General features: G+C 34.6%; 1 protein-coding gene across 2 annotated transcripts in view; it reads right to left on the bottom strand.

The window, feature by feature from the left end:
• The window catches only part of LOC145686650 (X-linked retinitis pigmentosa GTPase regulator-like), a 328222-nt gene that overhangs the window by 126892 nt on the left and 174261 nt on the right, over window positions 1-27069 (bottom strand). For both annotated transcript variants that reach the window (XM_081760131.1, XM_081760132.1), the window contains exon 3: window positions 13422-13514. In XM_081760131.1, coding sequence (XP_081616257.1) covers window positions 13422-13514 — 93 coding nt within the window. The remainder of the gene's footprint in view (window positions 1-13421; window positions 13515-27069) is intronic.

Raw genomic sequence — 27069 nt, 5'->3', positions numbered from 1 at the left:
GAAGAAAAAGAACTGTCTGAGCCTTGAAGTAAAATAACAATTTATCGAACAAGAGAGGCAGACTTACTCCCATATTTCATGAACGATGAAGACGTAGTGTACTGTAACAACATTCCACAACTTCTTCTTCAATTAGGATTACCAGAATATCGACCAGAAGATTCGCGGCTCTTCATACTCAGTTCCTCAACAAGCTTCAAGTGCGTGTTATTGCAAATATTAAGCAGATCTCACAGATGCTACGTTATCGTCAGCACCAGTGGTATACCTGTGTAGACCTTAAAATGGTAAATTTACTATTCGGATAACAAAGTGGATACATCAAATACCCTTACTTTATCTGCATGTGGGATAGTAGAGCTAAACATCTGCATTGGGAGCAGGACACATTGTCATTAAGAGAAAATATGTCAGTAGTTGCAGGAAACATCCTTAACGAGCCATTAGTTGCCAGGGACAGAATCATTCTCCTATCTTTACATATTAAGTTGGGAGTTATGAAACAATATGTTCGGGCTTTGGACAAGTATGGCAAATGTTTCAGATAAGTTTGTACATCCTTCCAAGGTAAAAGTATGGAAAAACTAAAGGCAGGTATATTTGATGGTCCTGACATCCGTAAGCTTATACATGATGCGAAATTTGTAACTGTCATAAACGATACGGAAGCCGCTGAATGGTGCAGTTTCGTTTCTGTAGTGAAGAACTTCTTCGGGAACCACAAGTCAAACAACTATGGAGAACTAGCTCGAAACATGCTTGCAGCTTTCAGAAATATGTATATAAGTATCAAGTTATATTACTTCCATAGCCTCTTGGACAGATTTCCCGACAATCTTGGCGATTACAGTGAGGAACACGCTGAGCGGTTACATCAAGATCTAAAAGTGATGGCAGAAAGATATCAAGGACGGTGGGACACAAACATGATGGCTGATTACTGCTTTACCCTGCAGTGTGATTGTCCGACTGACGAACACAGACGAAAATCCAGCAAAATGAGCTTTTGTATGTTAAATTTATTCTTGTGTTACGTGCAATCAGGTGCATGTTCTTTTTTGTCTCACTCTTCATGATCTATGCATATTTCCATGTGATTGAATGTTCTTTGACACATATTAAATGTTATTTGATATACGGCTACGTGTTCACATCACATGCGTCTATATCTAGTAGTGATTGTTCATGCAGATATACTAGAACCCATCTAGGAAAACTACTGTCATATTCGTATTTAGAATGACAAATCTAATCTAATTTCACTGAAATTCCCGCGGCCGCAAAAATTGTGTTTACTAGTGTTATCAATAATACTTTTTATTCTGAAGACAGTGCGTTATAGCATCTTTTGTATAAGCACCTTTTATTTTCTCTCAAAAAGTAAAGATTCTCGGTATAATTGGCATATAATGAAATTGATATCGTATTATTCTGTGGTTTATGTAATATATATGTATTTGATGATTATGTGCGAAGCAGTATCCAGAGTAAGAAGATGCTACCTAAAAATATTATTACAGATTTTATTTCAACAGGAGTATGCGAATGTGCATATAATAGAAATACTGTGCTGCTTCATACGTGGAATCGTTGAGGGTGCAAGTTAATACATTGATAAGCGAACGAAACTTTTGGTTAGCTTACAAAAACAAACGTATATATCATACCAATTTATACTCCATGATTAAGCTAATTTATACAACTTGAGTAGTGTGTAAATTCTTCGGTGTAACAGAAACCGCTACAAAGCAGTGCTATTACGATACTCTGCATAATGTGTAAATTATCATTCAACAGAATTAGTCATTTTGTCCACTTCCGGTGATAACGGAAGTGCAACGTTATAAAAATTGCAATTTCGGTACCAAACAACATGGATCTTAAAAGAAGAGAGTATAGTCTGGTATATGATTCACATTTATTTCTATCTAATACGTTTTCTTATCTTTGATCTACACAATTTTGTCAGTTTCTTGTTTCGGAAATTTATATCAAAATTACAATTCTGTCTTTCATTGCAATGTTTATAGGTTAACAGAAAATATAACCCCTGTAAGTTCCATATGTAACATTTGCTTTGAACTCACGGGAAACTGTTTATGCCGGAAATACAGCCGAAAGTACGTCATGTTTGAACCCACTAATTAGTGCAGCTATGCTTCCTGCTTTTATTCCGTCCTATTCAACAGCTTCATTTCCGTCGCTTTCGCAACTTCTTTGACATTTATCTATTCATTGCTTTAGAAGCTAAGATCAAAATTGCTATATTAGTCTTTCATTTTCCTTACTTTAAGAAACTACGAAAAACTGACGAATTACATAATATGAGCACTCAACTACTACTTCAGGATTCTTATGATAAGAAAGTTTTCCTTACTTAGAATCACGAAGTAGTAGACATACACGTTACATCGAATGCAATTCACATGGAATGACTCACGCAAATAAAACAGAGCACATAATTACATTGACCGAGTTCCGTTGGTAATCAATAAATAATACTCTGTATTGCAAAATTAAATACATTCACAAAGTAAAATGCTTCAAAATTACAAAGTACTATATTCATGACCAAGTAAAAAAAAAAAAAAAAAAAAAAAAATGATATCAATTCTACCCATTCTCTGTTTCAAAAATGAGTATAATTAGTCATTAACTATGCGCAACAAATCACAGTCGAATCACACAAAGAATGAAAAAAAAATAACCGCATATTTCGTACATTTTCTAACTATCAATAATACAATGGTGTGCAAAACTTAAAATAATATTAGTTAATGAGATAGTTAAAGTAACATTAAATAATGTGTAGTCGATGAAAATGAATAAAAAAGCCCGGTAGCAAGTTGCCAGAGGTTTCCACATATGTTGCATATCGTGACCATAGCGTCGAATGGATCTTCTTCCCCAAGACTAAGCAGTTGAATGAAAGGGACGAGACTGTGTGAGTCAATCATAGAGCTATTTAGGTGCATTGTGGTGGTGTTACAACAACATGGCCCGGAGACATTTGGATGACTTCACACGCAAAAGAATCGTCGGAAACCTGGAAGGAAGACAAAGTGTTGTGGTCCAGCAGTTTGGTATTGCTCACAGCACTGTTTCACGTGCATGAGGAGCATTCCGAACCACAGGCAATGCTGTGCGAAGAGGAGGCTGCGGTGGACCACGGTCAAATATAGCAGGAGGACCGCTACGTCATGAAACAGACAAAAAGGGACCGACTTCAAACAACGGGTGTAGTTGCAAACACTTCTCAGAGGACTGCAAGTCGCCAAATCTCACGCTCCACAGTGGCACGTGGACTGCATGGAGGTGGTTCCTTTGGCCGACAACATCCGTACATCGGTGGTGCCAAGAATATCAGGACTGCAACGAGGAGGAGCCGAGTCGTGTTCTCTTCGATGAGAGCATATTTAGTTTGAGTAGTGATTCTGGCCAAAGGTGGGAACACGCAGTGGTCCGACATTCTTCTGGGGAGGCATAATGTTGCATGGGTAAACCGACTTCCCAATTTTTGAATGGGGTAAACTCTCCGGCCAACGTTATTGAGACACGTGCGTCTTTTCAGATATGCAGTCAGCCCAACATCTTTTTTATGGATAATGATACGCAACCGCATCGAACAGCGCAAGTGGCGAAGCTCGTGGCAAATGGATTGGTCTGTATGTTCGCCCGACTTAAGTCCCATCAAACACCTTTGGGATACTATGGAGAAGCGTCTTGCAGCATGTCCACTCAGCAGTTGTCAACAGCACTGGTGGACTAATGGAACTCTATACCACACTAACTTATCAACTTTATAAGCAGCATTGGAGCATGTGTACAGCATCTCTGTCCGTAGTGATCACACTATCTCATGAAACATTTTATTCTTTGGAATTTTATTAAAATTCTAAATGTCCCGTTTAATTTTCGATAAGTGACAGTCTCAGTTACAAGTCATTTTGAACCATTTGTAATAATTTATAATTCGAAAAAAACAACAAATTTCATTGTTATGGCATTTAACTTTTTTCTTTGTTTTCATGTAGTAAGCAAAACTTTTCTCCCAAGCACCATAACGAGCATTCAATTACGTTCTGCATAAAGTTCCACGGTATTGCTCATTAATTTTTTAAAATTCTTTTTATAAACAATATAACCTAAACATGGTTTGATTAAGAGTACCTTTTTCCTAGACCTTGCTAATGCTATCGAACGTACAAGCACCTGAATTAGGAAAAACTAGTTTATGGTAGACAACTTCAGTCATTTGATGCACTGCAGGGACATAGGTCTACCCTATGCACACCCTAATAAAATGATTTGATTCCGTTTTTTTCTTCAATTATCATGTATTCTAAAATTATGTTGTTTGTAATTCTTCAATTCATTGAAACAACATTTTATCTTATTTGTAATACACTTAAAACCTATAAAATGAGCACATAAGTATGTTAGAATGAAATGGTGGGTAAGCTTTAATTACTTTTGTGAACAATTATTAAAAAACGTTCTGGTTACACCTATAGCAGGAGATTGCTATGACCAGCATTTCATACTTACCCTTTTATTAGATTGTTTCGGCTTACATAAAATACAAGAGAAAAAATATAGACCTAAATATGTCTACAGTATGCCATAACCAAATATATATACTAGACAATTACAGTATAAACAATTCTAAACTATATACAGAGTGTTTCAAAACACCACCGACAACATTTGGGAGGTGATACCTGACACCAAGACAAGACAAAAAAAAAAAAAAAGAAAGAAAGAAAGAGAGAGAGAGAGTAAGTATAGACCAACCTGGGTACAGAAATCCATGATTTCGGAGTTATAGGCTTCTGAAAACATGAAAAAAAATTAACTTTAATAGTCCTTAACTCCAACACTATGGGACCTACCGTAGTCGGGTCAAGACTTCACTTAGGAACTAGTGCGCTATCCACAAATACATGTTTCAGAATCTTGCGGTACTCACCAACAATTTCTGTAGAGGGAGTTTGGCTACAGGTATATAAATTGAAGTACTCACCAACTACCTCTATAAAAACTGTTGCGGAAGTACTGCAGGATTTCAAAACATGGATATTTGGATAGGGCACATACTAGTTCCTAACTGGAAGTCTTGACCGGATTACGGTAGGTCCTATAGTATGGAAGCTACGGATCTTTAAATTTCATTTTTTTCATGTTTCATGTTCAGAAGCCTATAACTCCCAAATCACGGATTTCTGCACCCAGGTTGGTCTACATATTTTGTCTTATCTTGGTGTCAGGAATCACTTTCCAAACGTTGTCGGTGTTGTTTTGAAACACACTGTATATTAATGTAGAAAGTATATATTAAAATTTCATTCTATATAAGCACTAGATTTATCCTAGTACTATACTGATACTAAATATATATGCGAATAAATACGCAAACATACATAAATATATATAAATGGGAAGTGATACATCTTAACAATTTTCTACAAATCTATCAATTTAATTTTACCTTAAACACTCCTAGAGATCATACATTGTTCGATAAGAAGCAACCTAAGCGCAAAGAATTTATTGATTGCTATGAGTTTAACGACTCTTTACAACACCGACGATAAGATCTATTTAAAAGGGGTTCGAAGCACTATACGGATCTTTATTATTATTATTATTATTATTATTATTATTATTATTATTATTATTATTATTATTATTATTATTATTATTATTTAACATTCTGAAGTACTTTCTTGCATGCTTTAATTGCTATACAGAAAGTACTTTTTCTCGGAATGCACAGTCAGGTAATGTTTATGTATGCCTTTTCTATTTTCCGCTTTGTGTCATAATTTTGTACACGAATTTACAAAGAAAAGTATGTGGAGGCATTAAGTATCAGGCCAGCTACCTGTGTGCGTGACCACATTGAATTCTGGTTAATTGCTTTTAATTGTTTCGCCTGTATTTTCCAGTTTTCCAGTCTATCTTGCGTGTTTGCCTAGGCTTAAAGGGCAACAAATTCTCATTTCTACTCTGCAGCCTTTTTTTATTATTATTATTTTTTTAATGCTGTCAGCTCTCTGGATCATGTCATCGTTTTAAGATAGATAAAAATGAATAAAAATAAGAGGTACGGACCACTGAACTAGCTCCAACTTCTTAGAGTAAATTAGATTACGCTGTATTTATTACTGCAACATTTATTTATGAAATATGAACAACATTATAAGGTCCTTTCGGAACACTTCATCCGAAGAAAACTTCCCCCCCAAAAACAAACTGCTCTTGTAGTAATTTTCATAATTCTTCCCTTGTAGATACTTGAGTCCTCAGGTGCTACATGCAAGCAGACCCACAAAAAGTCTTCGTGCCACTGCACACGAATTGGGTATACACCATACCACTATTATATAGTTCGTTGGCCCCGTGCAATCGATAAGGTGAAAACGTTGGACTCATGGGTATGTGATCAACGATGGGAACGATCCTTCATGTCTTTCTGAGGCAAAGCAAAACCATCGATGCAGATCGTTACACTGCTGAATTCCATGAAATACACCGCAAACTTGTCTACAACCATCAATGCAGATCGTTCCAGTGCTGAACTCCATGAAATACAATGCAAACTTGTCCGCAACCATCAATACAGATCGTTACAGTGCTGAACTCCATGAAATGCACTGCAAACTTGTCCCCAACCATCAATACAGATCGTTACAGTGCTGAACTCCATGAAATGCACTGCAAACTTGTCCGCAACCATCAATACAGATCGTTACAGTGCTGAACTCCATGAAATGCACTGCAAACTTGTCCCCAACCATCAATACAGATCGTTACAATGCTGAACTCCATGAAATGCACTGCAAACTTGTCCCCAACCATCAATACAGATCGTTACAGTGCTGAACTCCATGAAATGCACTGCAAACTTGTCCACAACCATCAATACAGATCGTTATAGTGCTGAACTCCATGAAATGCACTGCGAACTTGTCCACAACCATCAATACAGATCGTTACAGTGCTGAACTCCATGAAATGTACTGCAAACTTGTCCGCAAGCATCAATGCAAATTGTTACAATGCTGAACTCCATGAAATGCACTGCAAACACATCAATATTCAATAGACATGGTATCCTCATGTTGGACGACCATGCTGACCCAAATGTCGCGCACAGGACGGTCCTGGCTCTCCATGAGTTGCAGTATGAACTCTTTACTCACCCACAATATTCATCTAATATCTCTCCCACTGAAACCCACCTCTTTTGGCATCTCAATCACTTCTTGGTAGGGAAGACTTTACCTTATGTCCCGGCACGTGCGGTTGAGGATTACTTCAAATCACAGACTCCAGATTTCATTCCTCACGGAATCTTATCGTTAGCTAAGCAATGGCAAAATTGTCTGCTTCCAGAAGATGACTATTTTGATTAACCAGGTATTGCATTTTTATTTTTTATTTTTATTTTTATTTTTTATTTTTTATTTTTTTTTGCCTTTGGAGGTGACAGTCATTTTACTCTCACCAAGCTAACCCAAATAGGCTATCATCAAAGTAGTTCTCATCCTTTTACAGAGGTTGTTCAGCCTACGTTTGGCCGATTTCGTTCCTTCCTCCTCCCGGGCAGAATGGGCTCACCCGATCTGGGTCGTGGCGTCCTGCAATGTTGTGCAGTGGCTTCCTGGGAACGGAGTTATTTTTCCGCGCGGACGACAGTAACGCACAAAACAGGACCATTGTTGTAAGTGTTGTGTTAAATTTGTTTCCAAGTGTGTGGGTTTCCGTTCTATGACCAAAATGCCGCCCAAACTAAGCCGGTTTTGGGAAGGCTATGTTGCGGCTCTTTATGACGCCCGCTTTAGTGTTTCTGTCATTAGAAAACAGTGCAAGAAGAATGGTTGCAACATCAGTTTAAATGAAAATGAAATGACATCTTTAAGGTTTAACGTCCCACGATTATGCCGGTTAGGCTAAAGGAGACGGTGATGAGAAATGAGTGAAATGGTGGAATGAAGAAAGTGGAAGGAAACGGGAGAATCCCGAGAAATCCCACAAGCACGGTGTTTGTCCACCACAAAGTCCACACGGAGCGAGCTGGGATCGAACTAGGGACCCCAAGTACCGGAGGTGAACGCTCTACCACTGAGCCACCGCGTCCTATAACATCAGTTTAAGTGGAATAAAAAATGTTATTAAAAAGTTCAAGGGCAACGAAGCTCCACCATTTGGATCACCAACGAAGTTGCCTATGAAGCCGGAATGCACCAAGGCCATCTCCATCATGCAGAGGAAACTTCGCAAAATTGCAATGCAAGAAAATCCACCAACACAAAGGGGTATGGCTAATCGTCTTGACGTGTCTTTGGGACTGTGAGCCGCACCTTACACCATCAACTTAAGCTGGAAAAAGTCATGAAAGCTCGCGGCCATCTTCTCAAGGATGCCCACCAAAAGGATCGAAAGTGTAACGCCCAGAAGCTGTACGAACGGCATCTGGCAAAACAAAGGTGGATGTACGTCGTAACGCTCGATGAAGCATGGATTTACCTTTCCGACTGCGGCAAACCGAGAGCCATCATGTACCGAGAGAAAGGCGCCAAGAACTTCAGAAGGTGGGTCCGTCTCTGTAAAGAATCCTTCCCAAAAGGGTTCATGGTCGTTACTGGCTACTGTTACCGAGGTAAACTGAAGATTCGTAGAGTGGCGAAGAACTGCAAAATAAATTCGCAGTATTTTCAGGAGCAGATGATGCGGCCGATCTACGAGCATGAGATTCCAACAGTACGAAAATGACGCCTATCTGGTGCGCATTCACATGGACAAGGCCTCATCACATACCTCACGATCGTCCCTCGCATTCTACAGGGAGATGGAGAAGGCAAGTGGTATACAGGTGATACCTTTCAATGAGGTACCTGTTAAATCTCCAGATGCAAGTCCTATGGACAATTGTGGAAGGACTTTGGAAAGGAAATGGAACAAGATTTCCCTCCCAGTTCTTCAGAGAAGCCTATTACATTGGAAATTATGCTGTCGGGCTATTGTTAGGAACCAAGGGAAACACATCGAACACTTACGGACCTGGCGCCATGGATTCTTCTAAATTTTTAGGTAAGTCGAAATTGATCAAATGTAGACTGAACAACCTCTGTAAAAGTAACTTTTTGGACACCCATAACCACAACAGTGTGTTTATTACTATATTTGCAAAAAAAAAAAAAAAAAAAGGTTATAAGAATATAATTATCATAGTTACTAAACTAACCAGTTGGTTACTTTTAGTAACTGTGATAATAACAGATACTTCATTACTTCCTGAAAATTTGAATAATGTTGCCAGGAAGTGGAAGTAACTACCCACTACGAATTTCAAATCCCAGTTACTAGAGGGAATTATGTATTTTGTATTCACGTAAATGTCTCATATAAACTTAGTGCTGCAAAGGAACGCTAAATTTCAGCTATGATCTGTATCGAACTGTTGATCCTACTACCCACAGTATATTTTTTACAGTTGAGGTATGCTATCATAAAGTTGGAACTAACTAATGCAGCAGCAGGAAATCGTAAGAAGCAAAGAGTTCAAATTGTCGTTTTCTTTCTTTCTGGCGTTTACAAGAAAATCTACCTGCTCTGCAGAAACGAAGGAAACAAATAGGATGAGGGTGGCGCCCCGGGGCGTTCTACCACACCCACTGGAAAAGGACTGAGAGGGAGAGGTAAATCCCTGCCTGTCAGCAGCACATCTGTTCGTGAAGACCAAATTGGAGCAGATACATTCAGCCACTATGTAATATATAGTCCACTACAATGTTACCAAAAAATGTTCATTACTCGCGATCTACGTCATTAAGCGTGAAATTGAAACAACTATTTAATTTCTATTTATTTTCTCTGTGCATATGGAAGATCTTATGTTGTTATGTACGATATTTCGTTAGATATTCATGAAGTAAAATTTACATGTTATCTTATGGGGACTGAGAAACCAGTGGTAAAAGGTATAACATCCCCTTAAGTGTGTAACATGTAACTGAAGTATTAACTGGAGATTTTTTGACAACAAATTGATTAAAAGCAGCAAGTCTCGTCAAAGAGTTTTGTAGCTGAATTTGGATGGGTGATTTTTCAATCTTAATCAAGGAAACTTGTTTCATCTAGTATCAAACCAACACGAGTCATTCTGAGTATTTTTTAAAAGAAAACTTTGTTCGAATTGTTTTATAGCTTAATGCAAATCAAGCTTAGTCTATTACAAATAGTGCTCGGAATTTTCGAGTAAACAAGTACCCGTTCGCTCGCTGGTTGCCAAATGCATTTTGGTTTTACCGGATCGAATGCTCAGTGCTCAGGCTTGGACCGTTCGACTTGCTTGGCTTGTTTGGCCCGTATAACCTGTTAAAACCGATGGAGCCGTTAGCTACTTGTTAAAACTGTTAGACCTAATAGAATTATTATGAATTCGCACATACAAAATACAAAAAATTGTGTTGTAATAGACTTCAAACTTTAAAAAAAAAATATTGATGACAAATTGTGTTTTCATTCAAATATCTAACATACTGTTAGATATTTGTGCTTAAAGAAAAATAAAAGAAAAACATTGAAAATCAAAAGTACATATTTTACTCTTCTTCAAACACTAATGATTTTTTAACCGTTAGCGTTCCACAGTAGAAGTGTACATTCGTGGCTAAGGTGCAAAAGTAGTGCATCGTTTGGATGTTATCCTGGGTTTGATTTCAGATGGAGCATAAAGGGTCGAATCAAATTCCTGAGTAGACCTGCCTACGAAACAAGAGTTTGGGCTGTATCTTCTCAAAAAGTGTCATGAGAGTAATGTCTCGTCTGAGAAAGTGTACCTGTTTCTATTGAAAGATCTCCCCTCGTTTCGTCACGCAAATTCTGTCTTAATCTCCCCTCGTGAGCAATTCCTAAGCACTGTTTTGTATCTTTTAAGCACAAGGTTGTCTCACGTAACCTCATTACTGAAGAAAAAAATTGGTCAGCACAAATAATTAATTTTCAGAATTTCGGTACCAAAGGTGACTAACCAGCCGGACAGTTGCCCAGTGCGCCTTCCCCATTATGGTTTCCCGGCAAACAGCATCTTGATATCCTCCGATGTTACTGCTTAGGGTCGTAAATTGTGTTCCTGCTGTTGGTGTTATAGTATGTGGTAGATAGTTTCATAGACTGAATAATCTCTAGAAGGTATTTTTTTTTTTCGATACACCCCTTCTGACCAATCGATTTAGATTTTAGAATTTAGATTTCTGGACTTAAGCATCTATGGCCATGTTAGCCCATCACGTATGAGGCATGACGTCCCTCGGCGAGCACATTATTCAGGGAAAGAGAAAGAAGAAAGCGGCCTGGGACCTATATGTTAGGTACCACTCAGGCACTTGTGTGATATGAATGAGAAAAACCTCATTCAAGATGGCTGGCGTGAAAAAGCTTTTTAATTTTTTTTGACAAGTGCCCCACGGGGAAGCCAACCCGGGACCTCTCGCACCGAAGGCGAGAGCGTCTGACCAATCGGTATGACGCCCAGGCCCGTATCCAAGGGTGTTCTAGGGGTGCCGCCCCCCTAAAATTTTTACTGCCCCCAAAAATTTTCAAGGTAGACTTGCAAATGAACTATAATATGGTTGGATCGCCCCCCCCTACATTTTTGGCCTGGCTACCGGCCTGATGACGCCCTCTCAATATTTGTACTACTGCCCTTTATATGTAGCTAATTGTCTCTGATCCAATTCCTTATTTGTTTATATATAATGTACAGTATGGTGCAAAAGAATATTGAAATTCCATGATATTCTTTTTTCAAACAAATGTGTTGTTGACTTCAAAATGGCAATTTATACTAAAAACTTACTAGCGTATGCAAATAATATTCAAATACCAACGCATTCGTACCAACGCACAGTAACACCAACAGCAGGAACACAATTTACGACCCTAAGCAGTAACATCGGAGGATATCAAGATGCTGTTTGCCGGGAAATCATAATGGGGAAGGCGCACTGGGCAACTGTCCGGCTGGTTAGTCACCCTTGGTACCGAAATTCTGAAAATTAATTATTTGTGCTGACCAATTTTTTTCTTCAGTAATGAGGTTACGTGAGACAACCTTGTGCTTAAAAGATACAAAACAGTGCTTAGGAATTGCTCACGAGGGGAGATTAAGACAGAATTTGCGTGACGAAACGAGGGGAGATCTTTCAATAGAAACAGGTACACTTTCTCAGACGAGACATTACTCTCATGACACTTTTTGAGAAGATACAGCCTAAACTCTTGTTTCGTAGGCAGGCCTACTCAGGAATTTGATTCGACCCTTTATGCTCCATCTGAAATCAAACCCAGGATAACATCCAAACGATGCACTACTTTTGCACCTTAGCCACGAATGTACACTTCTACTGTGGAACGCTAGCGGTAAAAAATCATTAGTGTTTGAAGAAGAGTAAAATATGTACTTTTGATTTTCAATGTTTTTCTTTTATTTTTCTTTAAGCACAAATATCTAACAGTATGTTAGATATTTGAATGAAAACAACACAATTTGTCATCAATATTTTAAAAAAAAAAATTTGAAGTCTATTACAACACAAATTTTTGTATTTTGTATGTGCGCATTCATAATGAGTCTATTAGGTCTAACAGTTTTAACAAGTAGCTAACGGCTCCATCGGTTTTAACAGGTTATACGGGCCAAACAAGCCAAGCAAGTCGAACGGTCCAAGCCTGAGCACGTATTCGATCCGGTAAAACCAAAATGCATTTGGCAACCAGCGAGCGAATGGGTACTTGTTTACTCGAAAATTCCGAGCACTATTTGTAATAGACTAAGCTTGATTTGCATTAAGCTATAAAACAATTCAAACAAAGTTTTCTTTAAAAAAATACTCAGAATGACTTCCCTTTTTTCTTTCCATGGAAGTTCTAGATGGTTGTCTTCTGCAGGCAGGCATGCTTTATATTCACTAGATAGAATTACATATTCATTTTGTAATCAATTTTCAATCCTCAGAAATTATTAAAAACATAATAAAGTATGCTGATTCATTAATGCATTTCAAATGTTTCTGTTTGTACGTGATCTATTTCATAATACTACGTACTAAGAAACTATGAAAGCTTTGTGTACTAATTTGGCCCCAACAGTTATCTCACTCCCGTCTCGTATTTTACCATTCTGGTTATGAACCTGTGAACGTTGCAAATGCGATGATGATGGGAAATCAATTCACTGATTTTTATGAGTGTGTGTTGGAAATTGCATTACTTAACATCGAGTAAATAAAAACCTAGTCTAACATTCACTGATACAATTTGGCCAATAATGACATTGTAGTCTATTTCTGGTTATCATCATATTTTAAAGTTTCACTGTAACATGCATGTATAAAATTTAAGAATATACTTACTTTTAATACAGCTTGGTTTTGCTACTGAACTTGTGTGACCAAGTCCCAGCTGCCCACACTCATTGTTTCCGAATGCAAAAACTCGACCCTTCTCTGAAAATAAAGAAACAAAAGATTAGACTGAAAAGAAAATAATACATATACAGTAATACTTTAATATTTACAATGAAACTCATATTGAAATAAAATGATTTTTTATTACGAAGAGATTGATTTTTTTTTTTCGCATTGGGAAGGGTTTGCCTAATGAGTTGCATCTTCTGGAAGTCCAACCTCCACCTCACTCTTACTGATAAAGCGTTAAATTACCGAGTGGTGTAAGACTGAGACGTTGAAAAGAAAATACGTTGATAAATAATGAATTGTTAATAGCTTTCCGTTCGCGCTTTTGTTTCTAATGCTAATGTTCTAGCTCTAGCTACTTTCATTTTAAAAGCTAATGAGTAACATTTTCAAAGTTGATAATGCGAACTTTTCCGAAGTTCCAACTACTTCCATTTTCAAAGCTGATAATGCTAACATTTCCAAAGCTTTAACTGCTTTCATTTTTAAAGGTGATACGAAACTATGGTTAAATATTTTTCAAAAAGAAAAAATGAAGAAAAACCTAAAGCTAAATACTGATAAAATGCTTACTAGAGATCGTATGTGTTGCTACTCCCAAATTAATGCTGGGAATACAATCCGGAATTGATATTAAATACCGTAATCTATCTCGCATACTTCATGAGCTCTAGTGATTGTTCTGTCATTCTGTTCTTTTTCTGCTTGTTCACTCTACATCTTTGGAAACAAAAGGAGCTTCCGAAATGATAACACTAAATACATACAAACGGGCGAGAAAGGACTCTTACTTTAGTGAATTTTTTTGAACTGTATTATTGCCTGCCTCTTAGTCTAGTAATTATTATTATTATTATTAAATCTCATGAAACACCTTTCTCTCTTTCTTCTGAATATTTAAAACTCGGATATGCTGACAAATCTAGACAAAGATAAATCTATTTGATCTAAAGAGAGTAATGAAAAATGAATATAAATACTGATGAAAGTAAAACCCATAACCGAAATATTAGCAATTAATTACTTCAGTTCAGCAAACCAGTTTTAGAAACAAGTATATAGCCGCTTATTCTCCAAGAGAAGAATTCAAAAAGAGTTCAGCATATTACTGTTATCCTCTCAAAGGTTTCTCCTTAGCACCAATAAGCTTCCACTGTTATCTTTCAGTTTAACGTACCACGATTATGTCTGTTAGGCTAAGGGAGACGATTGATTACGGCAAGTGAATGATAGAACTAGTGGAATGAGAATGTGAGAGGAAACGGGAGCACCTCGAGAAAACCCACGGACACAATGTTGTCTACCACAAACTCACATGGCTGGGGATCGAACCATGGTAAGACCACAGAGGTAAGCTCTCTGCCACTGAGCCACTATGTCCTTCTTCAACTGGTATTACAGTATGAACACAAAGAAGCAAATATATTATTGTGTACCACAATGTGTAACGAAACAAAATATTTAATTGAATTGTAAAATGTGTATAAAACAGGCAATGTATGAAGTGGAGTCAGTCTGAATATTCTTTAGGATTCATAATCCAATGGAAAATTTAGAGTGCCTTGACTTCTACAATGCAAATGACCGGCTATGACTTCCAGAACTAGGAAGACTCAGAAAGAATGTGCAAGAATGTTGACATGACGGAAAAATCATATAAATACTACCGGATTCTCTTCCGGGTATGAGAAGTTCTATTTTGATTTCGAAACTCAGCGAGTCAGATCATTCACAATTAGTTTTAGTAGTAGAAAATGGATCGATCTGGCTCAACATTAGCCATACTAGGCCAACTCACAAGCCCCTGGGAAAATGACCACCGTGCACCGTGAGCCCACGGTCTTTTACGACCTAAAATTTAGGGGTGAATTTAATCCCTTTTATGAGCACTTTTAAGGGGGTGTATTCGTTCTCTTTTATGACCACTTTTAAGGGGTGAACTCGTTCCCTTTTACGAGCCCCCCTGGGAAAATGACCACCGTACAACGTGAGCCCATGGTCTTTTATGACCTCCATTTTAGGGGTGAACTCGTTCTCTTTTACGACCTCCATTTTAAGGGGTACCTCGTTCTCTTTTACGACCTCCATTTTAGAGGGTGTACTCGTTTCCTTTTTCAACCCTTATTTTAACATAGCAGAAATTACGAACACACAGAAGAGAAGATAACACATAGCAGAACAGATAACAGATAAGAATATGAAACATAGAAGGGGTGTATTCGTTTCCAACCCCTATGTTAATTACGAACAGATAGAAGAGCACATAAAACTACAACCTCCATTTTAAGGGGTGTATTCATTCTCCAACCCTTACGAACACACAGAAGATCAGATAATACATAAGACTACGTAACATTTCAAGGGTGAACTCGTTTTCCAACCCTTATTTTAACATAGCAGATAGCACAGCTAATAAAAGAGCATGGCATATTTTTCAACCCTTATTTTAACATAGCAGAAATTATATAAGACTACGAGGGTGTATTCCACCCTATTTGAACTTCGTTACCTTTTACGAGCATATTTTAGGGATGTACTCGTTTTAATGTAACATAGCAGTTGACCTATTTTTCAACCCCTATTTTAACATAACAGAAATGACATAAAAATACGTAACATAGCAGGGTGAACTCGTTCCCTTTTATGAGCACTGTTTAGGGGTGTACTCGTTTTCCAACCCTTATTTGAACATAGCAGAGAATATGGGTGTATTCGTTTTTCAACCTCTATTTGAACTTAGCAGAGAATACATAAAACTACTCCAACCCTTATTTTAACATCTTACATAGCAAAGACTACTAAGACAATAATGAGGGTGTACTCGTTTGTATTCGTTCCACCCCTATTTTAACAAAGCACTGATTTCGTTTCCCAACCCTTAATTGAACATAGCGCATCAGACAGAGACTACGAAACAGTGAACTCGTTTCCAACCCCTATTTGAACATAACGAACATAGCAGAGAATAGGGGTGGTGAACACACAGCAGAGCGGAGAATACATAAGATTCATTCCCTTTTCCAACCCCTATTTTAATTACGAAACATAGCAAGGGTGTGTTCGTTTTAAACCCCTTAGCATAAGACTATGTAACATAGCAGAACTAGTAGAAGAGTATGGCTCATTTTTCAACCCTTATTTGAACATAACAGATAATACAATCGAACTCTATAGCAAAGATTCTTTTAAGGAGTGAACTTGTTTTAACCTATATTTGAACATAGCAGAGATGATTATTTAAAGATTGTACAGGAATGCGAAACTTCCGTGTTTTGTTATCAGTTACATAATAACTTCCGCCATATGTAGATAATTCTCATTACGTCATTCATCCGGATTTTAAAAAACATTGACCTAGTTTTCTCTTTAACAGACAATAACTTGTCATTCAACGATAGGAATCCCTGAACGTAATGTAATCAATCACAAAGGTATAAAAAAAGAGGGGAATTCCCGAGGATGACTCATACTATTGCGCAATATGACGTAATGCTGTCAGACAGGTATAAAAGACTGACCGACATGTTTTTTGTAATCACTTCATGTTTACCGTGTGAAGCGTAAAGTTCAGATATTTTTTGTGTGTGTGCGTTTATATTATTAGTGTGGTTTATTAATAGTGTGGTTTTGTTTTCTTTTGTAAGTAAGACATTTTATAATATTAATATTAATATTATATTATAAAAACGCAGTTCAGAATTATTATAGTAACTTTGAAGAGTTAGTTTTAAAAAATGGCAACAAAAAAGGTTAAATCAAATATTATCAATTCTGATACTCTATTTAATAATAATTTAAAAAATTTTATTTTAAAATGTGATACTGATTTAAATGAGGATAGTGGATGTTTTTTAAAGAATAAAAGAAAAGACTGTTTAGATATATTAAAACAGGAACAAGATAATTCAGCATTTAAAGTAAATTTTTCTCTGGCTACAACTTTTGTAAAACCAGTAGATTTAGAAACATGCCGATTCTTTGTAAATAGTGGTAACGAAATTATTTTGCCGAGTACAGATGTGAATTCTATAATAGAAAAACTATTTAATAAAATTTTAGTTGAACAAGAAAATAGAGCAATTAAGAAATCAGGGTGGTCTTTATGTTCTGAACCAAACCATCACTTAGAAATTAAAATCAGTAAATATGATCCTCTTTCCGCTTCTTCTTTTATAAAATTACCTCAATGGATTTTATCCACAAAATGTGTTTTAAATATTCAAAATAATGATAATAGATGTTTTATGTACTGCATTCTAGCTGCGTTGCATCCCACAAAAGAACATCCACATCGTGTGAATAATTACATACAATATATTAATACTTTATTACCATTATTTGAAAAAACCAATATAAAGTTTCCCGTTGAAATAGAACACATAAGCAAATTTGAACATATGTATAATTCCGTATTTCCTAAGGAACAAATTTCCATTAATATATATGGCATTAACTATGATCATGAAACTATTTTCCCGTTACGTATAAGCGAAAACACAGCTGTAGGTAAACGTATAGATTTACTGTATTGTGAAGAAAATTGCAACAGTCATTATTGTCTTATAAAAAATCTCAATGCGTTATTGAAGAGTCATAAAGAGAAAACTTATGTAAAATTGCCTCAATGGATTTTATCCAAAAAGAATTGTGTTTTAAATATTGAAAATAACGATAATAGATGTTTTATGTACTGCATTCTAGCTGCGTTGCATCCCACAAAAGAACATCCACATCGTGTGAATAATTACATACAATATATTAATACTTTATTACCATTATTTGAAAAAACCAATATAAAGTTTCCCGTTGAAATAGAACATATAAGCAAATTTGAACATATGTATAATTCCGTATTTCCTAAGGAACAAATTTCCATTAATATATATGGCATTAACTATGATCATGAAACTATTTTCCCGTTACGTATAAGCGAAAACACAGCTGTAGGTAAACATATTGATTTATTATATTTAAACTCTCATTATTGTTTAATAAAAAATCTCAATGCGTTATTGAAGAGTCATAAAGAGAAAACTTATGTAAAATTGCCTCAATGGATTTTATCCACAAAATGTTTTAAATATTCAAAATAACGATAATAGAAGTTTTATGTATAGTATTCTAGCTGCGTTGCATCCCACAAAAGATAATCCATATCGTGTGAATAATTACATACAATATATTAATACTTTATTACCATTATTTGAAAAAAACAATATACAATTTCCCGTTGAAATAGAACACATAAGCAAATTTGAACATATGTATAATTCTGTATTTCCTAAGGAACAAATTTCCATTAATATATATGGCATTAACTATGATCATGAAACTATTTTCCCGTTACGTATAAGCGAAAACACAGCTGTAGGTAAACATATTGATTTATTATATTTAAACTCTCATTATTGTTTAATTACAAATTTAAATGGTTTAGTCAGACATCAGTTAGGTAGTCATCAAACATTTATTTGTAGACGATGTTTAATATCTTTTTATAACAAATCAAAATTAGATGAACATGACAAATTATGTAAAGAACACACTCCAACCAAAATTAACATGCCGAAACAAGGAGAAGTTTTAAAATTTCGAAAATTGAAATTGTTATTACAGAATGATGTAATAATAATTGCAGATATGGAAAGTTTATTAAAACCTATAAATAAACAAAGTGGATCTCATACAATACAAATTCACCAACATATACCATGCAGTTTTGGTTATATTGTATATTGGAGTAACAACTATATGAAATCAGATTTAGTTATTTATCGGGGAGAAAATGTATCGATGAAGTTTATGTCTGCTATGGAGAATGAATTAAGAAAAATCATAAACATATTAGATCAAGAAAAACCATTAATACCATTAAATAGTTCTCAGTTACAGGAGTTTAACCTATCCACTGAATGCTCAGTTTGTGATAGTAAATATACGAGTAACAATAGAAAAGTTAAACATCATAACCATTTAACTGGTCAATTTATTGCCACGGTATGCAACAAGTGTAATTTACAAATTAAACGTCAAAGTAATTTTATCCCTGTCTTCTTCCATAATTTGTCTGGGTATGATGCACATTTATTTGTGAAAGAATTAGGTTGCACCCCTGGAAATATTTTTGTAATTGCTGAAAGCACTGAGAAATACATAACATTCTCTAAGCACTTTAATTTTAATGGTAGACCTATCGAGTTACGTTTTGTAGACTTATTTAAATTCCTACCGTATAGTCTCGAAAATTTGGTGTCAAAATTAAAACCTGAGCAATTTGTCTATACAAAGCAATATTTTTCTGATGAAAAGTTTCCTTTAATTATCCGTAAGGGAATTTATTTTTATGAATACATAACAAATTTAGATACATTTAAAGAAACTGAATTTCCTGGAAGAGAAGCGTTTAGTAGCAAATTGAATGGAACACAAATTTCCGAGACTGATTATCAATATGCAAAACTGATTTGGCGTGTATTTAAATGTGAAAATTTAGGGGACTACCACGATCTACATTTAAAATGTGATGTACTTCTCACAGCAGATGTGTTGGAGAATTTTAGAAAGACATGTTTAAATGCTTTTTGTATTGATCCGATTAATTGTTTTACTGCACCTGGGTTGGCATGGCAAGCCATGTTATATAGAACAAAAACTGAACTTGAACTTTTATCAGATATCAATATGTATATGTTTGTAGAAAAATCGATTCGCGGAGGTATTACTCAAGCTGTGTTAAGATATGCCAAAGCTAATAAAACTTACGTACATGATTTTGATGCGGAAAAAGAAAAATCTTATTTACTGTATATTGACATGAACAATCTGTACGGACTATCAATGATTGACTATTTACCATATGGTGGTTTTCGGTGGGAGGATAAAATTGACAATTGGCAAGACAAACATAAAATTATCAATTGGCCCACGGATAGTGAATGGGGATTTTTTCTAGAAGTGGACTTAGAGTATCCAACTTATTTACACGAATACCATTCTGATTTTCCGTGTGCTCCAACTAATGAAGTTCCACCGAATGGTAAATATTCAAAATTACTATTGACACTTAAATCGAAATCGAATTATATCTTGCATTATAGGGTATTACAATTTTATCTAAAACAAGGTTTAATATTGGTAAAAGTACATAAAATATTATGGTTTCGTCAATCTAAATGGCTTGCATCTTATATTCAAGAAAATACTCAACGCCGTGCACATGCTACAATTGAATTTGAAAAAGATTTCTATAAGTTATTAAATAATTCTGTATACGGAAAGACAATGGAGAATGTACGAAAACGAATTGATATAAAATTAATTAATAATGAAAAAAAGTGTAAAAAATTAGTAGCGCAAAATCAGTTTCAAAATTGGGTAAAATTGGCTGATAATTTGGCATTGTTTCATATGGTAAAAAAATTGGTAACCCTTAATAAACCAATTTACGTAGGAGCGACAGTTTTAGAATTATCAAAATTAGCTATATATAACTTCCATTATAATATAATGAAACCGCGATATGGAGATAAAATTAGAATTGCATATATGGATACTGACTCTTTCATTTACCAAATTAAAACTAACAATATTTATAACGATATAAAAGATATGATTGAGTATTTTGACACCTCAAATTATCCTGAAAATAATTCTTTATATAGCACACATAATAAACACGTTTTGGGTAAAATGAAAGACGAATTAGGTGGAGTTCCTATGATTGAATATGTTGGGTTACGAGCAAAAAATTATGCAATAAAAACTGGTGAAAATAAAGAATTGAAAAAATGTAAAGGGATCAAGAAAAATATAGTTAAAGAACAAATTACGTTTGACGATTATAAATCATGTATATTTAAAAACGAAACGATCTATAAAACACAATTTGAAATTTAAAAAAATACCATAATTTAACAACAAATCAGGTAAGAAAATTAGCATTAGATCCGTATGATGACAAAAGAAAAATTTTAAATTGTAATATACACACTGTTCCTTGGGGGTATTATAATAATAAAGATGTAAAATGTACGATTTGTATATTGTAAATACGATATAATTTTTTTTGGATATATTAGTATTAAAAAATATGTCACAATCAGTTCGAGAACAAATAATTGCAGAATTACATAAAAGTGCAAGACGAAACTATCCTCGAATACCCGTTATAACGAAAGGGATTCATGATTTATGGCAAGCTGATTTAGTTGAAATGAATAGTGGAAAATTGAAAGGTCTAGCAAAAATTAATCGAAATTTCAAATATTTATTAACTGTGATAGATGCATTCTCTAAATATGCTTGGGCTATTCCTGTGAAAAATAAAACTGGGAAAGAAATTACACAAGCATTTATAACAGTACTGAGAAAAGCAAACAAAAGCCCTAAATTTTTACAAACTGACAGGGGTCGAGAATTTTATAACTCAGAGTTTCAGAAGGCGATGAACCAAAATAACATTAAACATTATTCCACGTACAGTGATGTGAAAGCAAGTATTACTGAAAGATTTAATAGATCATTACGTAATTTAATGTGGAAAAAATTTACACTGCAGGGAAATTATAAATGGATTGGCATTCTGCCGGAATTACTACATAAATATAATAATACTATTCATTCCACTATTAAAATGAAACCTATCGACGCTATTAAAAAAAACATCTATTGACAAACATCTATTGCAAAAAGTTTTCTCTGATAAAAAGAAAAAGTAAATTTAAGATAGGTGAATATGTAAGAATTAGTAAACTTAAGCGTCCTGGTTTTGATAGAGGTTTTACACGCAATTGGAGTACAGAAATTTTTCGAATTGCTAAAGTTTTCTTCACTAATCCTCCAACATATCACTTAGTAGACTCAAATAATAAACCTATTGAAGGAAGATTTTATGGACATGAATTACAATTAACGAAATTTCCAAACACATATTTAATTGAAAAAGTTTTGCGAAAGAAAAATAATAAGGCCTATGTGAAATGGTTAGGTCTGCCGAAAAGTGAAAATTCTTGGATTGATTTAAAACATACTATATTGTAAAAAAGAGAAGTCAAGAATTTATAGGTAAAGCATATCGTCACAAATATTTTAAATTCTAGCAATAGAGATGGAATGGAAAATTCCTTTTACATGTATGGTAGCAGGTCCTACAGGTTGTGGAAAATCATATTTTGTTAAAACATTTCTTGACCATTATAGTAAGTTATTTAAAAATATTGTATGGAGTTATGGTGAATGGCAACCGTTGTATGATACTCTTTCAAACTGTACGTTTAAAGAAGGTTTACCTCAAAATAATGAATTTCAAGCACATGAGGGTCCACATCATGTCATTATAGATGATTTAATGCGTGAGTGTGACCATCGGATTGTAGATATATTTACTAAGGGTAGCCATCATAGAAATATAAGTGTAATATTTATCACACAGAATATTTTTCATCAAAAAAAAAGGAATGCGGGATATTTCGTTAAATTGTCATTATATTGTTTGTTTTAAAAATCCTAGAGACCAAGCTCAAATTAATTATCTCGCACGACAATTGTATCCAGGTAATACAAAATTTATTCAAGAAGCATATCAAGATGCAACTCGAATTGCACATGGTTATTTACTCTTTGATTTAAAACAAAATACTCCTGATGATCAGCGAGTTCGAACAAATATCTTTCCAACAGATTCTTTTAATTATGTTTATGTACCTGTAAAAAAATAATAATTGTAATATGGTTTATATTCTAACAACTATTTATGCTTTAATAGCCGTAAAAAATGATTAGTAAGGAAAATGCACACATGTTAAAACTTTTAGCAAAGTCAAAACCGAAAGCACGTAAGGCAATTTTACAAAATGCAGATCCTGATTTAATTCGCTCTATTTGTGAATGTTCCTATAACGTATTACAGGGAAATGTTCCATTAAATAAAACACAGATAAATAAGCTAAAAAAATATAAAAAGGAACTGAGATATTTGGTGAAAAAAGGTCCGTCATTAAAACAAAAGAAAAAACGAATAATTATACAAAAAGGTGGTTTTCTTACTGCTTTGCTTGCACCTATTATTGGAGGTATACTATCTAGTTTAATTAAATAATTATGCAAAACGCACAAAAACTTATTTTAATCGCACCAGAAAAATTACATCATTATCAAACGATATCTAATCTTGATGATGAAATGAAAGAAATTTTAAATAATAAAAGTTTAAATGTAGAAGAAAAATGGACAAAATATAGAGAAGTCTTACAAAAATATTTAAATATAATTCAAAAACCGGCAGCAGTTACAACAACAGCAACAACTACTACGGAGGAAGAAGAACAAGAGGACGAGGAGGATGATGAAATAATATCTACTCTCCCTGAAATTTGTAAACGTAAAGCGAGACCTTTATTACGTAAATTGAAACAAAATCCAAATATTCAATGGGACGATAATGGAAATGTGAATATTAATAATAAATTAATTCCAGGTGCAAATATAGTGGATTTGATATCCGATTTTGTTAGATGTCGTAAGAAAAATATTTCAGTTGCCGGCTGGAAACCTTTTGCTACATTATTAGCAAAAGCCAATATACCCTTAGAGTACATTGGTAATCCTCAACGAATAGATTATATTAGAAAACTAACAGAAGACGAAGAGGACGAAGAGGATGGTCCTCCACCCCGTAAACGCAAATGGTGTACTTATAAGCAATAATAATAATATTCTATTGTAATCTATTGATATTTTTAAGTATATAGAAAGAAAGAAAGATGAATGAGCCCTACCTCAATTATTACATATATCAAGCAGGAGGTAATTATAACGTGTATAGAGGTACAGCATATCAAGAAGATTATGGCATTGGTAGTTTTCTAGGAGGTTTATTTCGTACTGTATTCCCTTTATTAAAACAAGGTGCAAAAACTGTTGGTAAAGAATTGATACGTACAGGAATTAATGTAGCAGGAGATGTACTAGATAATAATAGACCTATTGAAGAGTCTTTGCATGATCGATGGCAAGAAGCTAAAACAAATTTAAAAAATAAAGCTCAAAATAAATTAAATCAAGTGTTGGAAGGATCTGGAAGAAGAAGAAAAAGAAAGAAAGTTCATTTTAGTGGTGCTGGTGGTGTAAAACGGATAAAAAGATCCAAAGATATTTTTGATTAATTAATTATGGAGCAAAGTGATAGTTTTTATCTCACACTTCCTAGCAATAGTTCTATGGAATATTTTCCTCAAAATACTCTTGCTTGTTATACTACTAAATTATATCAACCTATTGTACTGGAGAAGGGAGTGTGGGAAACAGCTGTTGTTGAAGTGCATTATACAAGTTCATTTCAGAATGTTTCCAAATATACAAATAATATTTATTATCGTCTCACGAATACAAAAAACTGGAAAATAACTCAAATCTTACCAGGCCACTATTATCATGTTGATGATATTCTATCTCAAATTAATTATAAAAGTGATATATTAAATTTACAATTAAAAGTCAAAGCATCAGTGAAACGAATTGAGGTTAATAGAGTAATAAAAAGATCAAGAGAAGCATATAGAAGTACGCCTATCTCCTGAACTAGCCAGAATACTAGGCTTTGATCATATTCAACAAGAAGATATTGCACTTGTTCATCATGCTCGTTATCCACCTGATTTACAAAAAGCGCTACCTACACTTATGTATATTTACAGTGATATTGTAGAACCACAAATGGTGGGTGACACCGTAGCTCCGTTGTTACGTATTATAAATACAAATATTACAGAGTATGGTATTAATAATGTACATATTTTTGATAATCCTCATTATGTCACTGTGCAACGTAAACAATTTGATCAAATTATTATTGATTTAAGAGATAGTACAGGTAATCCACTTCCTTTCCAATATGGCAGTGTATGTGTAAAATTACATTTTCGTAGACGTAATATGGTATTGTAAATTTTACCATGTGTGAATATTAATAGTAAGAGAAAAATGCAGTGTGAGTGTATGAAATCAGAATTAGATTTATTTGCTGGTTTACCCACTCAAACCAGTATTATAGGTAATAAAATAGTTCCATATAAACCTGTGGCTTCAATAGCTGATAATGCACCAATAGAATTTGTAGTCCCCGGTCATGGGGATGACTATATTGACTTACCGCACACAATGTTATATGTTAAAGGTAAAATTACTAAATCAGATGGTTCTAATTTAACTTCTGCCGATAAGAAAATCGGCCCTGTAAATGATTTTCTCAATGCAATGTTCAGTGAAGTGCAATTATATTTAAATAATCAAATTATTTCCTACTCTTCACATACATATCCATATCGATCGTATATTGAAAAACTACTAAATTATAATACTGAAGCTAAAACAACGCATCTTCAAACATCAATGTGGTTTAAAGATACTGCAGGGCATATGGACAGTGTAGCCGATGCTAATGTAGGATTTAAACAACGTTTTCTTCTCACTGCTTTAAGTCAGTCATTTGAATTATTGGGTTATATTCATGCTGATATTTTCAATCAGGAGAAATTTTTACTGAATGGTGTACAATTGCGTATTAAACTAATTCCAGCTAAACCTACATTTTGTCTAATGGGTGACGCAGATGCTGATGGAAAAGTTGTAATTACAGATGCAACATTGCTTGTGAAAAAGGTTGATGTATCACCAGCAGTTAAAATAGCACAAAATAAAGTATTACAAAATCCTAAATTTAGAATAAAATATCCTATAACAAAAGTGCAGGTAAAGACAGAAACTCTGCCACAAGGAATTATGGATAGTACACTTCCAGATCTGTTTTCAGGCATAGTGCCTAAACGTATTATTATTGGTTTTGTTACTAATGCTGCTTTCAATGGTACTTATCAAACAAATCCATTCAATTTTCAACATTTTAGTATGTCATTTTTTACATTGTATGTTGATGGAAATCCAATGCCCTTCAAACCTTTACAGCCAGATTTTGATAAGCTATATGTACAAGCATATTCTACGTTATTTACAGGTTCAGGTATTTATTATTCTAATCAAGGTAATAATATTTCACTCGCTGAATATCCTAATGGTTATACTCTACTGGTGTTTGATTTAACTCCTGATTCAAGCGCAAGTGCTGCATTTCATACTAGTCCGCAACGGCAAGGAAGTGTACGTTTAGAGGTTCATTTTAAAGAAGCACTGCCATCTCCTGTAACAACAATTATTTATGGTGTATTCTCTTCAGAATTAGAAATTGATTTCCAGAGAAAAATATATATTAATTAAAGATGTTAAATACAATTGAGCTTTATGAAGCATTACAACAAAATTTGCCTAAAGATCATTTTATTGGTGTATATGCTGCTGATGAGTTACCTTTGTTTATTCATACATTTCCAGCCGCCATAATTATAAACACTGATTCTAGTGATAAGCCTGGTGAACATTGGGTTGCTGTTTATATATCTAATATGTGTGTGGGAGAGTATTTCGATAGCTATGGTATACCTCCCTATATACAACATCATATAAGGTTTTTAAAACGAAACTGTCTGTATTATACATGGAATAATAGACGTATTCAAGGTGATTTATCTCAATT

Source organism: Thermobia domestica, chromosome 5, assembly GCF_964235325.1.
Source record: "Thermobia domestica chromosome 5, izTheDome1.hap1.1, whole genome shotgun sequence".
In the NCBI taxonomy this organism is placed as follows: Eukaryota; Metazoa; Arthropoda; class Insecta; order Zygentoma; family Lepismatidae; genus Thermobia; species Thermobia domestica.
This window is presented reverse-complemented; position numbering and strand designations above follow the sequence as displayed.